The 15,631-nt window shown below is 39.6% G+C and overlaps 1 protein-coding gene across 1 annotated transcript in view; it reads left to right on the top strand.

The window, feature by feature from the left end:
- The first annotated feature begins 1,526 nt into the window (after positions 1-1,526).
- The window catches only part of stk32a (serine/threonine kinase 32A), a 27,406-nt gene continuing 13,301 nt past the window's right edge, over positions 1,527-15,631 (top strand). Inside the window, exons 1-5 of the mRNA XM_027158859.2 lie at positions 1,527-1,737; positions 4,947-5,036; positions 5,959-6,014; positions 6,394-6,545; positions 11,002-11,175. Of these exons, the coding sequence (XP_027014660.1) occupies positions 4,985-5,036; positions 5,959-6,014; positions 6,394-6,545; positions 11,002-11,175 (434 nt within the window). The 5' untranslated portion in view covers positions 1,527-1,737; positions 4,947-4,984. The remainder of the gene's footprint in view (positions 1,738-4,946; positions 5,037-5,958; positions 6,015-6,393; positions 6,546-11,001; positions 11,176-15,631) is intronic.

Raw genomic sequence — 15,631 nt, 5'->3', positions numbered from 1 at the left:
TTATTAAAAAGAGACAGAATACACAAGTAGTGAAAATCAACAACCTGCAAGATTTCTTTATGGAGTTGACGGTTCCTGGAACCTTTAACTGAAGACCCTGTAAGGGAAAACTGAAGAACCCAGAGGATGTGGAGAACATGTTACCCAAGTGAATTACATGAGGTACTGTGGGTAGTAAAGTCACCTCCAGATCCAAGGTTCCTGGTTTGCTCCTGTGCTTGGATTACTGTCTATGCAATGTTTCTCATGTTTGTTCTCATGGTATCCATGTAGGTTTCATCAGGGTTCCTCAGTTTTCCTTTAAAAAATGCTAGCATTTGGATTACTGTAAAATGGAGTCTATCCTAGGAATCCTAGGAACAAAAACACACACACACACACACACACACACACACACACACACACACACACACACACACACACATATTGAACATATTCTCTATAGACTGTGAGAGTAAAAACAAAGCAGAGTCAGAAGTAATTTTGAAAAAGAAAGCTGTTTGCAGACGTAGGTGACGCTGGAAAAGAGCTGTGTGAGCACGACACGTCTAATCTGACTGAGTAAGCCACAGTTGCCAAGTCTCTAATGGCAATCTGGCTGGAAGATGAGAGCTAGCTGGCTTGTTCTGCGTCTGAATGATGGCCTCGCTTGTGAAAGATGGATGAATTCTAGAGGGGTTTTGTTTTAGCACCAGAGGGAATTAGCTCATTTCCCACCAGCCAGTTTGTATGACCTTCAATCCATGCAGTTTAGAAATGCACACTTACAGTAGAAGTGTGTGTTTAGTGTAAGCAGGGAGAGGACAGAGGAATGCGCTTCAGGTCCATTGTGCAGTCTAATATATATATATACAGTAGTATTAAGGAAATACAGTCACATGCGTCATGCTAACGATTGTGTGCAAAAGTATGTACACCCTTAGAACAAAACAGAAGAATACAAAATATTTCACAATGACATGTTTATTAGGTTTCTTCTAATCACGAGCAACACAATTGGCCAAATATCGAATATAATATATTTCTTCACTCTTTCTGGTAAACGATGGCATAAAATCCACTAAGATAGAATTTTAAAATTTCATATAATATTAATGTCGAGGTTAATTGTACATTCCAGCATGAAATGTTTAGTCAAGTACATTAGGAAAAAATAGAGTTGTTGAATTAAACAAACTGAGTTTTAAATAAAGACCCACAAGCTAGAAACAACTTCTGCAGTGTTATATGATCTCTCTCTCTCTCTCTCTCTCTCTCTCTCTCTCTCTCTCTCTCCCTCCCCCTGTCTCTCTCTCTCTATCTCTCTCTGTCTCTTTCTCTCAGTCTCTCTCGCTTTCTCTCTCTCTCTCAAACACACACTCTCTCTCTCTCTCTCTCTCTCTCTCTCTCTCTCCGTGTCTCTCTTTCTCTCTCTCTCTCTCTCTGTCTCACTCTCTGTCTCTCTCTTTCTCTCTCTGTCTCTTTCTCTCTCTGTCTCTCTCGCTCTCACACTCTCTCTCTCTCTCTCTCTCTCTCTCTCTCTCTCTCTCTCTCTCAAAAAAAAAACATTATTGGTATGCAGGTGAGGGTGTTGTAATGCTCACAGTGGCTCCAATCTGGCAACCCCGAGCATTTTTTATTTTTTTTTGTACCAACACTTGGTGGAATCCGAGGAGTCACACAGGAGCATCTCATCTTTCTTCCTCAGCATCTTTTATCCTCCCCTCCTTCCTCTTCATCATCACCGTCGTGTGTGAGGTGAGTGCAGAGTGATGTTTAGTGTTTATTGCAGTTCAGGACATGATGTCTGCTCTGTCATTGAGTGTCCTCAGCTTCAGCACTGCGGCTGTATTAAAGCTGATGACTTTCCTGTGACTGCACACCGACGGGACACTTACATGACTTGTGTGCTGTAACTTAGAAACTTACTCGTTCTGCTAATAAAAGAAGTTCTGATGCAGAAAAAAACTTTTACTATAGATCTGATCATATTATTATTATTATCTGTCTATTTATATTCACTTATATAAGGAACTGTTATATAACCTAATAAACTGATGATAATAATTATTATATCCCTTCGGGTAAATGTATGATGTATAAATGTGCACGAGCGGTTCTGTTGATTTTATGGGCCAATCACGTACTTCGATGCGCACAGTGTTGCCAGATTGGGATTTAATCACGTTAAATCTGGGACACGCTTGACCCTACAGTACTGTATTTAATTCAGATTAGCTGTAATTTAGTTACAGATTCAGGGTTGCCAGATTGGATTATTTATTTGCAGTCAAACAGGACTTTTTTCAAAGTGTGTTTAATTCAGTAATATATCGAGTACACTTAGTGCGTCAATATAAATTATTAATAATTACAGTAAAGTGATACGGGTCAGTTTTATTTCTATAGTGTTTTTAACAATGGACTTTACTAAAAATATATATATTATATTAGAATATATATTGGAATATATTAGCATTAATGAAGAAGTTTCCAGTTTGAGTGATTTATAATAATGTTAACAGTGTAGTTTAAAGGTTTCTCAGTAACATGACACACTGCTTGTTTAATTTTATCGTCTTTAAGACAGAAACGTGTTACAAAATGCTATTATTATCGACCATGTTAATATTATTGACCAATTCAAGGCTAATCTGGCAACTCTGATATTAAATAGTAGTTAGAGCAGGGATGTGGTCCAATCTGGCAACCTTTGTTGACCGCTTCTCACACTGAAAACTCCATCGTGTTATTAACATTAATAAAAACTGTTCGAACTCAACACTTTATTTTAATTTAAATATCACAATATCACCTTTATGTCAGATTTATTCATAATGAGTAGAAACGTGAGGTAATAATTCTACAGAAACACATTTACAAGTAAATTTAATTCACTTCAATTCGCATTCATTTCTGTAATTTGTCTCGAAGCAGAACATAATAAACACAATACACAAATTTTAATATAAAAAATATTAATATGTTTGTTTTATTAATATAAATGTAATACACAAAGGTTAATATAATATAAAGATTAATACATAAAAGTCCCAGATTAATATTAGTTATATATAAATGTGTATGTATTTATCCCCAATGAACAAGTCTGAGGTGACTCAGGTGACTGTGGGGAGGAAAAACTCCCTTAGATGGTAAAGGAAGGAACCTTGAGAGGAACCAGACTCAAAGGGGAACCTCATCCTCATCTGGGTGACACTGGGGGTGTGATTATATAACCTCATCCTCATCTGGGTGACACTGGGGGTGTGATTATATAACCTCATCCTCATCTGGGTGACACTGGGGGTGTGATTATATAACCTCATCCTCATCTGGGTGACACTGGGGGTGTGATTATATAACCTCATCCTCATCTGGGTGACACTGGGGGTGTGATTATATAACCTCATCCTCATCTGGGTGACACTGGGGGTGTGATTATATAACCTCATCCTCATCTGGGTGACACTGGGGGTGTGATTATATAACCTCATCCTCATCTGGGTGACACTGGGGGTGTGATTATATAACCTCATCCTCATCTGGGTGACACTGGGGGTGTGATTATATAACCTCATCCTCATCTGGGTGACACTGGGGGTGTGATTATATATATATACAGTCTGATAAATGTTGTATTGTAGAAACACGTGCAAGTATTCATTATTTATTTATTTTAATCTGAACAGCTTCATGTATATTAACAACAATCCATCAGAACGTCTGTTGGTCTATTTTTCCCGTCTGTATTCTTGCTTATGTACAGAGGAACAACCAGAACACATTTATTATTATTTTTTATTTTGTCCACCAATAATTATGTACTATGTAATATTTTTCTTCTCGTTACTTAAAAATGTATTTCAATTCAAGATCGTACGGCTGACCGACTGAACCCCGGGTCTTTGACGCCACTCTTCATGGTGCAAAGGAATAAATGTTTATTCATTAAAAGTTAAAGGAAGATTAAATAAACGCTCACCATAGTCAGGTAAAGAAGAATATTAAGTGTGTGAGGTTTAGAAAGAATCATGACTCCAGACGAAATGATCCGACTCATCAAAACTCGACTCATCAGATAATGAGGCTAATAGGCTTAATTCACCTGTCAACTCTTTTAGCCTCAGTTGTTTTCCTCCTTTCTGTTTTACAAAAACTCTCTGAATTACGAAATGAAAAGATGTTTTGCATTATGTTTGTTTTTAATTCTGTTTAAATACAGATAAAAGCTCAAGGTGCTACATGCTTTCAAATAAATTAAGCATTTTTAATTCATATTTTAATTTTGTTTCTTTACCCATTTATTCATTTATCCACTTCTCTCAATTGATTCCTTAAAGATTCGTTTCAAAGAGCTGACTCACTCACAAATGATACATCTATGGTGCTAAGGATTGGTGGAAAATCCTCCTGAACTAGTGTGTTTGTGTGTGTGTGTGTGTGTGTGTGTGTGTGTGTGTGTGTGTGTGTGTGTGTGTGTGTGTGTGTGTGTGTGTGTGTGTGTGTGTGTGTGTGTGAGAGTGTGTGTGAGTGTGTGTGTGTGTGTGTGTGTGTGTGTGTGTGTGTGTGTGTGTGTGTGTGTGAGTGTGTGTGTGTGAGTGTGTGTGTGTGTGTGTGTGTGTGTGTGTGTGTGTGTGTGTGTGTGTGTGTGTGTGAGAGTGTGTGTGAGTGTGTGTGTGTGTGTGTGTGTGTGTGTGTGTGTGTGTGTGTGTGTGTGTGTGTGTGTGAGTGTGTGTGTGTGAGTGTGTGTGTGTGTGTGTGTGTGTGTGTGTGTGTGTGTGTGTGTGTGTGTGTGTGTGTGGGAGGAGCATATGGCTCTCATCATTGTTTGTGTGTGTGTGTGGGAGGGGCATCTGACTTTCATCATCATCACCACTTTGTGTGTGTGTGTGTGTGTGTGTGTGTGTGTGTGTGTGTGTGTGTGTGTGTGTGTGTGTGTGTGTGTGTGTGTGTGTATATTTCAGTTCGTCCAACACTCCTCATGTTTCTGTGAGCTGGAACGATGGGACTCGGATCATCCAGCAGATCCGCTGACAGCCAACACAATGAAGAGGGTAAGTGTTTAATAATGATTTCATTCCCTTATAACAATTAATTATATTTCATTTATTACACTTTTATTTAATCTCCAATTTATTTTATTCATTATTGATAGCTCAAAAATATGTATATATAGTAAGTATCCAGTAAATATATATAAAAGTCAAAAGTAATTGATTTTTGTTCCTTTTTGTTTGGAAGATTCACTGTTATCATCACTTTGTCTCTCTTAAGGAGACGTGGCTTCATTGCATGTTTGTGCCAATAATTCAAACATATAATAAAACCCTCCATCTATAAACAGCAAGCTAGAAATAGAGTTGTTCTGAAAAGAGAAAATTCAATGTGTTGAGTGTTGAGTTACCAGCAGTGTGTGGAATCCTACGCATTCAGAGATAAGTTCACGTTCAGTACTGAATTCATCGCTGACTAAAACACTCGCAAATAAGGAAGATAAAAACAGCAGTTTAACGAGTAGTGCAGCTGATATGAGAAGGTGCTTTGAGTCCACACATAATGTCATATTATTAGCAAGAATGATGATATAATATTGACGTAATGATCCATTATGACATCCCACACTTCCCTGAGATATCATAATACCACAAAATCCTTTTCTTTTCTTTTTTTATAGTTGTACGAAGAAGTGATGACGTTTTTATTTTTAATCTGCTGGTCGTCAGTGTAGTGCAGGAGTAAAACATCCCTGTGAATGAGTTGTTACTATGGAAACAAAAACATATTGAAACCAGTGCGTTAATATAAAGCTGTGATGTGCCGCTGTGCTACTGTCGGAGCTGCTGTTACGGGGAATTAATCAACTATTAATGAATTAATGTGTGTGTGTGTGTGTGTGTGTGTGTGTGTGTGTGTGTGTGTGTGTGTGTGTGTGTGTGTGTGTGTGTGTATTCCTAAATTCTTCTCAATTATTTGCAGTCAACTTTGACCACTTCCAGATACTCAGAGCTATTGGAAAGGGCAGCTTTGGGAAGGTAAGATGTCTTGTGTGAAGATGTCTTGTGTTCATCTTTACACCTCCATCCTGACCTGAATGTTCTGACTGTACATTAACACCTAAGGGAATGTAAAAGGAATTTAATTATAGTTATAATTATGAGACTCGAAATGACCCCGACCTGTTAATTACTGCCCCATTGATTAAACCATGTGTTCTGACTCTCAAGCTTAAATACTGACGGTTTCTCGAACTGTATTTATTATTACAGTGTAAAAACGAACACCGATCACTGAACCGTTCTGTTCCTCTGCAACGTACCGAATGACTTTATGTGCTGTAATGAACATCTATGTTAGAAGTCATACTGTACTGTATGTCGGATGCAGAGCTGATCTTTTTGTTTGATTTTAAAGGTGTGCATCGTGCAGAAAAAGGACACTAAGAAGATGTACGCCATGAAGTATATGAACAAGCTCAAGTGTGTGGAACGGAATGAAGTGCGCAACGTCTTCAAAGAGCTTCAGATCATGCAGAACCTGGAGCACCCGTTCCTGGTGAACTTCTGGTGAGTACTGCTTCATCTGTCCATCACGGCTGACGTCCAGGACATCAAACCCAAACCGTGTTTCCTTAGTGGCTAAAAAAATACATCAACGTACTCGTGTTAGTTCGAACTAAATATACAGTAAGTGTTTAAAGCTGTGATTAATGTTAATAGTTTCGTTTTCTTGCTCTGTTTTCTGTCTTCGGATTCCTGTCCAATAAGTAAAAAATAAAGACAGCACGGTCGTTAAAGCCCAATCGAGAGTTTTACGACTTTCTCTTTCCTTAATTATCTTTAGCTCCCTGATTCTTTCTATTAGCTGTTGGTGCAAAGCGCAGTACATCCTCCTTTGCTGCGCTAGTGCAATGCTTAAATCACTCGCGAGAGATCAATGTCGGTCTTTCAATTACGAGTTTAAGGACAATAAGCAGAATCATCTTGGCGAGTGAAGAGAAATGGCCTCTTTATTCGAGCAGGAAGGAGGGGAGCTTTCTGTCACTGTTAATGCACCCAGAAGCACAAGATGTTCTAGTGAACTCACATGACTTTATTCATTCACTACCGCTTATCCGAACTTCTCGGGTCACGGGGAGCCTGTGTCTATCTCAGTCGTCATCGGGCATCGAGGCAGGATACACCCTGGACGGAGTGCCAACCCATCACAGGGCACACACACTCTCATTCACTCACACACTCACACTACGGACAATTTTCCAGAGATGCCAATCAACCTACCATGCATGTCTTTGGACCGGGGGAGGAAACCGCTCCGCAAACTCCACACACACAAGGCGGAGGTGGGAATCGAACCCCCAACCCTGGAGGTGTGAGGCGAACGTGCTAACCACTAAGCCACCGTGGATACGACTTTAGTTCACCATTATTTCTACACAGGACAGTAAACTGAAACTGTAACATGGCTGGTGTTTGTGGTGCATCAGGATCAGAATGATTGAATGATTTTGCATGTTGCTGCATTATTCAGAACCTGATCAGTCTGATATTGACTAATGATGATGGATAGTTTTATAAAAACTAGCTAGGAAGGAATAACATAATTAGCAGTACTCCTATAAGAGTATGAGCTGATGTCTGCTTTATTGCTTTTATTTTATGAAATTCTCTATTTGTTTTTAAGGATTTTTAAGTGAAATAATGAAATATTTGCAAAAAATATTTGTGTTTTCTTTTTTTTCCCTAATTAGCGGTGATTCAGACTCATGGGTTTTAGTATCTGTGGCATAAATATAGAATAAATCATTAAACCACTGATACGCAGACAAAACCACACACTGCTACAGTAATATAAGGCTTTAATAAAATATTATCAGAGAAAACAGAATCCAGTTTGGTCACAAATCGTGCAGCTCATCACCACAGAGGCTGCTGAGAAAGTGTCGCAGGTCAGTTTTAGCTGTGAGAAGGAAAACTCCTTCTTTACATAAGCAGGTTTTTCAGCCTGAGATTGAATCTGTGCCCCAAAGTGTCATCCATCATCCTGCTCCGTCTGAAATCAGCAAACCTGTCTCAGGTAAAGTGCTGGTCCACTCGTTTACCCCCGAGTGTGTGTTCATGCACCTCCACGTCCTCCCATATGGCCTCGAGTTCGTTTTAGAGTTAACGTCTGATATTCTGATTCAGTCTCTGTATGTTTAATGGACGTGTCACATGACATGGTCATTTTTAGACTGAAACGTTCCTGTCAGCTTTCTAAGCTTGATGAAACTGGGTTATTTTACTGCCAATAAATAATAAAAACCCCAGCTGGTGAGTCAAAGAAACCTGTCAGAGGTGATAAACAATTTACTCTCACTAATAAATTCAGTATGATGTTTAGTGCAGCAGCAGAGTAGCTTGGTATTGTGTTTGGTATTGTGTTTGGTGTTGAGTTTGGTCTTGTGTTTAGTATAGTGTTTGGTATTGTGTTTGGTATTGTCTTTAGTATTGTGTTTGGTATTGTGTTTGGTGTTGAGTTTGGTATTGTCTTTAGTATTGTGTTTGGTATTGTGTTTGGTCTCGTGTTTAGTATTGTGTCTGGTATTGTGTTTGGTATTGTCTTTAGTATTGTGTTTGGTCTCGTGTTTAGTATTGTGTTTGGTATTGTGTTTGGTATTGTGTTTGGTATTGTCTTTAGTATTGTGTTTGGTATTGTGTTTGGTCTCGTGTTTAGTATTGTGTATGGTATTGTCTTTGGTATTGTCTTTAGTATTGTGTTTGGTATTGTCTTTAGTATTGTGTTTGGTATTGTGTTTGGTATTGTGTTTGGTCTCGTGTTTAGTATTGTGTATGGTATTGTCTTTGGTATTGTCTTTAGTATTGTGTTTGGTCTCGTGTTTAGTATTGTGTTTGGTATTGTGTTTGGTATTGTCTTTAGTATTGTGTTTGGTATTGTGTTTAGTATTGTGTTTGGTATTGTGTTTGGTCTCGTGTTTAGTATTGTGTATGGTATTGTGTTTGGTATTGTTTCTGGTATTGTGTTTGGTATTGTTTCTGGTATTGTGTTTGGTATTGTGTTTGGTATTGTGTTTGGTATTGTCTTATGGAGTGCTGTTTATCTGTAGATGAAAGAATCAGTGAACATAGGCAGATAAACTGTTCACACTTTTTTCTCCACACATGATTATTGGGATCAAATCCAGAAATTCGACAAATTCCAGGATAGAAAATAGGATGTTGTTTATACACAAAATTATATACGTTTATACACAGTCTCTCTCTCTCTCTCTCTCTCTCTCTCTCCCCCCCGACCCCCACCCCCTCTATATCTCTCTCTATCACATTTTGTGTTTTAAACATTTTTACTTATTCATTTTTAACACACTGGATATTCCCGCTCGTTTTTCTCCTCTGTTCTTGCTCCTAAGTGCATTTTGAATAATGAGATGATCCCAGAGAGAGACGGTGAAATTTAATCTTGATGTCATTACGTGACATGACATTAGTCCTCGTTTTGTCTTCTAAAAGCTATTGAATCGTATTATAACCTGGTTTATGTTCGGCTCACGATGCTGATGCGGGGTTCAGTAGATGCACAACTGATCCCTCTCCGTATTAAACTCCTGACCAGAGGATGAACGTTTACTACAAGGGTTCTGAGAATTTCTCTTTCTGTCAGTCTTCCCTGTAAAGACTTACAGCCTGTCTGCTAATTACCCGAAACGTCATGGAGGGAAAATTACCCCGGGACCCCCTTCAGTCAGAGTAAACAACAAATACAACAGGGGTTTTCCACTTAAAGCACTGAACCTGTAACATCACGCTTGTCATGGTCCCAGAAGAGCCTGATCTTATTATATCTTATTATATATATTATATATTATATTTTACTCTCTCTCTCTCTCTCTCTCTCTCTCTCTCTCTCTCTCTCTCTCTCTCTCTCTCTCTCTCTCTCTCTCTCTCTCTCTCTCTCTTTGTATCTCTCTCTCAGTCTCTCTCTCTCTCTCTCAGTCTGGCTAAGAACAGCAACAAGAACAGCAATAATAAAAATAATAATAATAGTAATAATAGTAATAATAATCACTTTCATGTTCTCCTTCTAATTATTACAGTTTTCATTATCATTATTAACAATGATAATAATAATAGTTGAATCTGTGTATAAATAAGTGCCACAATAGTATTCAGGTGAGTCGCAGGAGGCACAGACAGATTTAAACCTCCCCCAGTTTAACATAATAAACACCGTATCGCTGAGCCGAGCTTCTTACAGTAAAGCTAAAGCGACTGACTTTTATCGATCTGATTTAAACGGTTGGCTCGACTCACCGAACACGGTAGTAGGTCCAGTAGTTTATCATATAGGGTCTGACAGGAAGGTGATCAGAAAGTCTGATCACAACAACAAATTTATGTTTCAGCAGAGAATCTTTGGAATTGCGTTGGGTTTGGAGCTCTTCTGTCCTGGGAACGATTGCAGCTTTCACACTTCTTAACAAAACTGTTTTATAAACAAATAAACCAAAAATAAAGAAGAAAGTAATGAAGAATAAAAAAATTAATTGGATTTAAATGAGAATGAATTTCCTGTTCGTCCCCCGATTTAACCAGGTGTTACTTTTAGTAAAATATGAACAGCTTTTATTTTGCCCATTTTGTAGGTCATTGAACATTGATTTTCCTGTCAGCTTTTCACTCGGCCTAATATACATTTAATAATTTAAAGCTTCTCGTGAGTAAAAGGAGCTTGAAAACGTCATGCTAATGCACACTGATGCTGTTCAGGGGTTGGTGCATTTATCCTGTCCATTAAACGTATGGAGAAAATGACGAAATAAAAAGCTACTTTAAACCTACAGTATGTGCTTAAACGTCACCAGGCAAATGCAGATGTAGGTCTGGGGGACGAACCTATAGGTTAAGGAGACAGACTTCTCTTCACTTGTGTAACACACGTAGCTAATGATGACGTTCGATTGCTTTCACATCCGATGAGAGAGTTCCAGTCTTTTATGTTCTTTGTCTGTGTGTATTACTGTAGGTACTCTTTTCAGGATGAGGAGGACATGTTCATGGTGGTCGATCTTCTGTTAGGAGGAGACCTGCGCTATCATCTTCAACAGAATGTACATTTTTCCGAGAGCACTGTGAAACTCTACATCTGTGAACTCGCTTTGGCGCTGAATTACCTGCGCAACAAACGCATCATTCACAGGTAAATGGCATTAACATGCACCTGTATACGTGGAGGTGACATTAGAGTCTGTAAAGCTTAACAACACAATCTACAGTATGTCATCGTGCAGACACAGACACATGGAAAACCTTTAAATAGCTTATTATATTTACAACAGATTGATCCACACCAGTGTAAAACGGCACAGCAGCTAACTTCAGTCAGTGATTCAGTCAGTGATTCAGTAGGTGATTCAGTCAGTGATTCAGTCAGTGATTCAGTCAGTGAATAAGTAGGCAACTCAGTCAGTGATTCAGTCAGTGATTCAGTAGGTGATTCAGTCAGTGATTCAGTAGGTGATTCAGTCAGTGATGCAGTCAGTGATTCAGTAGGTGATTCAGTCAGTGATTCAGTCAGTGACAGTATGTGATTCATTAGGTGATTCATTCAGTTATTCAGTAGGTGATTCAGTCAGTGATTCAGTCAGTGATTCAGTCATTGATTCAGTAGGTGATTTAGTCAGTGATTCGTTCGGTGAGACAATAGGTGATTCAGTCAGTCATTAAGTCACGGATTCAGTCAGTTAAATTGTCTCTACTTAGAAGTTAGTCAAAAAAATATACAGATGCTACACAATGCAGCACTGAGTCATGTTGAATTTGATTCGTTCCAATAAATCATTTTATCCAGAGGTGATGTTTAGAAATTTTCCAGAATACTTCAACCAAGAGAAATCTGACAGTGAGAGTATATTATGTCTCCGCTCACCTGAATTACATCCATCAAGCTTCCAAATCCATTATAAATAACCTTGGCAGTGTTAGACGAACTCTCTAGCAGTCTCTGATGAGACTGAAATTGTGTCCATAGTGAAGGTGTATAAGATGTGCTGGTGTTACTGAAGTTCTTGATGTGGATTCTGGTTCTAAAATAATTGTTTCCACGGTTGTTTAGAACTGGAGGAAGGGAAAGATTGAAATGTTTATTAATGATACTTTCATTCATTAGATACATCATCTGTATGTAAATAGATTGCATGGAAATTTAACACAGCCCGAGCTTCTCAGGGACGTTCCAAGAACCTGGGATCATTTTAATACATTTCAAAACAAACCCAGACCTTTGGACCTGACCATACCTGTGTGCATAAATGCATGTGTGTGTGTGTGTGTGTGTGTGTGTGTGTGTGTGTGTGTGTGTGTGTGTGTGTGTGTGTGTGTGTGTGTGTGTGTGTGTGTTTATTACTTCCAGATCAGGTTTACATTTCTTTCTTTTTTCTTATCCCTTCAGTACACATGGTCTTTAGAGTATTTTCACATTGCTTCATGTGTTTAATTAATTATTAACACAAGCCCTCTGCTCTATGACTGTAACCCCAAACAGCTCTTCAAATAAATCCAAAGCAGGATGTGGGCTGAAAGAAAGAAATGTAGTTAGAAGTTAGAATTTAGTGAAGTATTTGTAAGCTGTAGATTTTATAGAAACGTTTAAAGCGTCCGTCTGTATTTTCTTTCTCTCGGTGTAAATAATCCAAGTGGGATTCAAGCCCCAAAGCTCTCATGGGCCTCAGGAAGTGGGAATCAGGGAAAACATCAATGTCACATTTTGTTTACATTCACAAACACACAGAGATTTTCTGCATTTTTTTTACATTCGGTCTTCATGCCACATTTATTTCTCTCTTATTAAAAATATAATAATAGAAGAGATTTAAAGTACTGACATGGAAGAAGCCCAGATGGTTCGAGACGCTCCTTTTCCTCACTGGGGAGATGAAAACACAGACGGGAGAAGATCAAGTTTCAGTGTGTGTGTGTGTGTGTGTGTGTGTGTGTGTGTGTGTGTGTGTGTGTGTGTGTGTGTGTGTGTGTGTGTGTGTGTGTGTGTGTGTGTTTCGCTTTCCTATCACAGGGGAAAGCTTAGTTTATGCAGAATCGTGACAAATCAAACCACAAGCTCTGTCTCCAATTTAATCCACAGTTTTGTTTTTCTGTCGCACAGCAGTTTGTTTGACCTCCTCCACTCTCTGGGTTCAGAAACAGGGTTTTATATAACAGGAGAGACAGACAGACAGACAGGGTGATAGACAGAGGGATAGACAGAGGGATAGACAGGGTGATAGACAGGGTGATAGACAGAGGGATAGACAGGGTGATAGAGGGATAGACAGAGGGATAGACAGATAGATGTACAAAGAGACAGACAGGAAGGCAGATGAATTTAGTTTAGTTCAAAAGTTAGTGTGGCCCTTTAGTTATGTAGTTATAGATAGATAGATAGATAGATAGATAGATAGATAGATAGATAGATAGATAGATAGATAGATAGATAGATAGATAGATAGAGAGAGAGAGAGAGAGAGAGAGAGAGATAGATTGATAGAGAGAGAGATAGATAGATTGGGAGAGAGAGAGAGAGAGAGAGAGAGAGAGAGATTGATAGATAGATAGATAGATAGATAGATAGATAGATAGATAGATAGATAGATAGATAGATAGATAGATAGATAGATAGAATATAAAAATCCCAGATTAATATTAGTTATATATAAATGTGTATGTATTTATCCCTAATGAACAAGTCTGAGGTGACTCAGGTGACTGTGGGGAGGAAAAACTCCCTTAGATGGTAAAGGAAGGAACCTTGAGAGGAACCAGACTCAAAGGGGAACCTCATCCTCATCTGGGTGACACTGGGGGTGTGATTATATAACCTCATCCTCATCTGGGTGACACTGGGGGTGTGATTATATAACCTCATCCTCATCTGGGTGACACTGGGGGTGTGATTATATAACCTCATCCTCATCTGGGTGACACTGGGGGTGTGATTATATAACCTCATCCTCATCTGGGTGACACTGGGGGTGTGATTATATAACCTCATCCTCATCTGGGTGACACTGGGGGTGTGATTATATAACCTCATCCTCATCTGGGTGACACTGGGGGTGTGATTATATAACCTCATCCTCATCTGGGTGACACTGGGGGTGTGGTTATATATACAGTCTGATAAATGTTGTAGTGATGTAAAACACCACATGGAGTTCACATCTCCTCTTTAGAGCTCAGTGTAGCATCATGTACATCATCCTGTAGGAAACAAGTCCTCACCGTAACCATGTCAGGGTTCAGACAGGAGAAACTACATTAGAACATTTATTGCCCTGTTGGTGGGTCAGACGTTCCACACTCACACACAACTTTGTCATCCACCCGATTAAATCGGCCGCTGATATGGTAAAAGGCGTCGACTTCGGTCTCTGACAGAACCGTCACTCTGAACATCAATCCTCCTTCCTCTCTGTGAGAAAACACACCTGTATCAGTGAGGTTTGGGTGTCACTCCATCTGTTCCCTTTCTCTCAGTGTATCTGCTGTGTGTAACAGAAGTGTGTGTGCGTGTGTGTGCGTGTGTGTGCGTGTGTGTATCAGGTATCAGCCCTGATCAGGATCCGTGATGTAATGAGGTCATTAGAAGCAGGTAATTGGTTGTCGGATCGTTGGAGCGAAAGAAGAGCGCGGTATCAGGTTTACACAGGCAGAACAGAGACGAGAGCAAGATGTGCTGCGTGTGTGTGTGTGTGTGTGTGTGTGTGTGTGTGTGTGTGTGTGTGTCCTGATGCTATCACCTGTCCTGTTGTTTAATTCATGGTCAGTGGGTTACAGGTCATCACTGCCTCTTAACAGCTAAAGTGTTTCATATGAAATTGGTTTCTTCTCCTGATGACAGTCACATCATTTATTCTAAACCTATTTCCTCAGACTCGCCTCGGCAGACGTCACGTCAGATCTCACAGCTGTGATACATGCACTGAAAACTTCAACTGAGCTTTAATTGAAATCTTTAGTCCTGAAGATTGTCAAAATAACAGAATATTGAACGTTGGCTGCAGTTTTGTTAATGGCAGGTCTGTCGTTAGAGGATCTTCATCATTCATTCATCCACTCATCTTCTACCGCTTATCCGAACTTCTCGGGTCACGGGGAGCCTGTGTCTATCTCAGGCGTCATCGGGGATCGAGGCAGGATACACCCTGGATGGAGTGCCAACCCATCACAGGGCACACACACACTCTCATTCCCTCACACACACACACACACACACACTACGGACAATTTTCCAGAGATGCCAATCAACCTACCATGCATGTCTTTGGACCGGGGGAGGAAATCGGAGTACCCGGAGGAAACCCCCGAGGCACGGGGAGAACATGCAAACTCCACACACACACGAGGTGGAGGCGGGAATCGAACCCCAACCCTGGAGGTGTGTGTGAGGCGAACGTGCTAACCGCTAAGCCACCGTGCCCCACTTCACATCAGATAAGACTGAAAAAGGAAATAAATGATCTACATCCTTATCAGTAATTTTCTGCACTCTGTTTTGTTCTCTGTTCCTCGTCTCAGCGGCGGTAAGCGAGCGGTTCCAGTTCGAGCGGTTTATCGATTGTAGGATTGTGTGTGATCACTGAGGCGATGAAAGAAAACAC

Source organism: Tachysurus fulvidraco, chromosome 21 (assembly GCF_022655615.1).
Source record: "Tachysurus fulvidraco isolate hzauxx_2018 chromosome 21, HZAU_PFXX_2.0, whole genome shotgun sequence".
Classification (NCBI taxonomy): Eukaryota; Metazoa; Chordata; class Actinopteri; order Siluriformes; family Bagridae; genus Tachysurus; species Tachysurus fulvidraco.
This window is presented reverse-complemented; position numbering and strand designations above follow the sequence as displayed.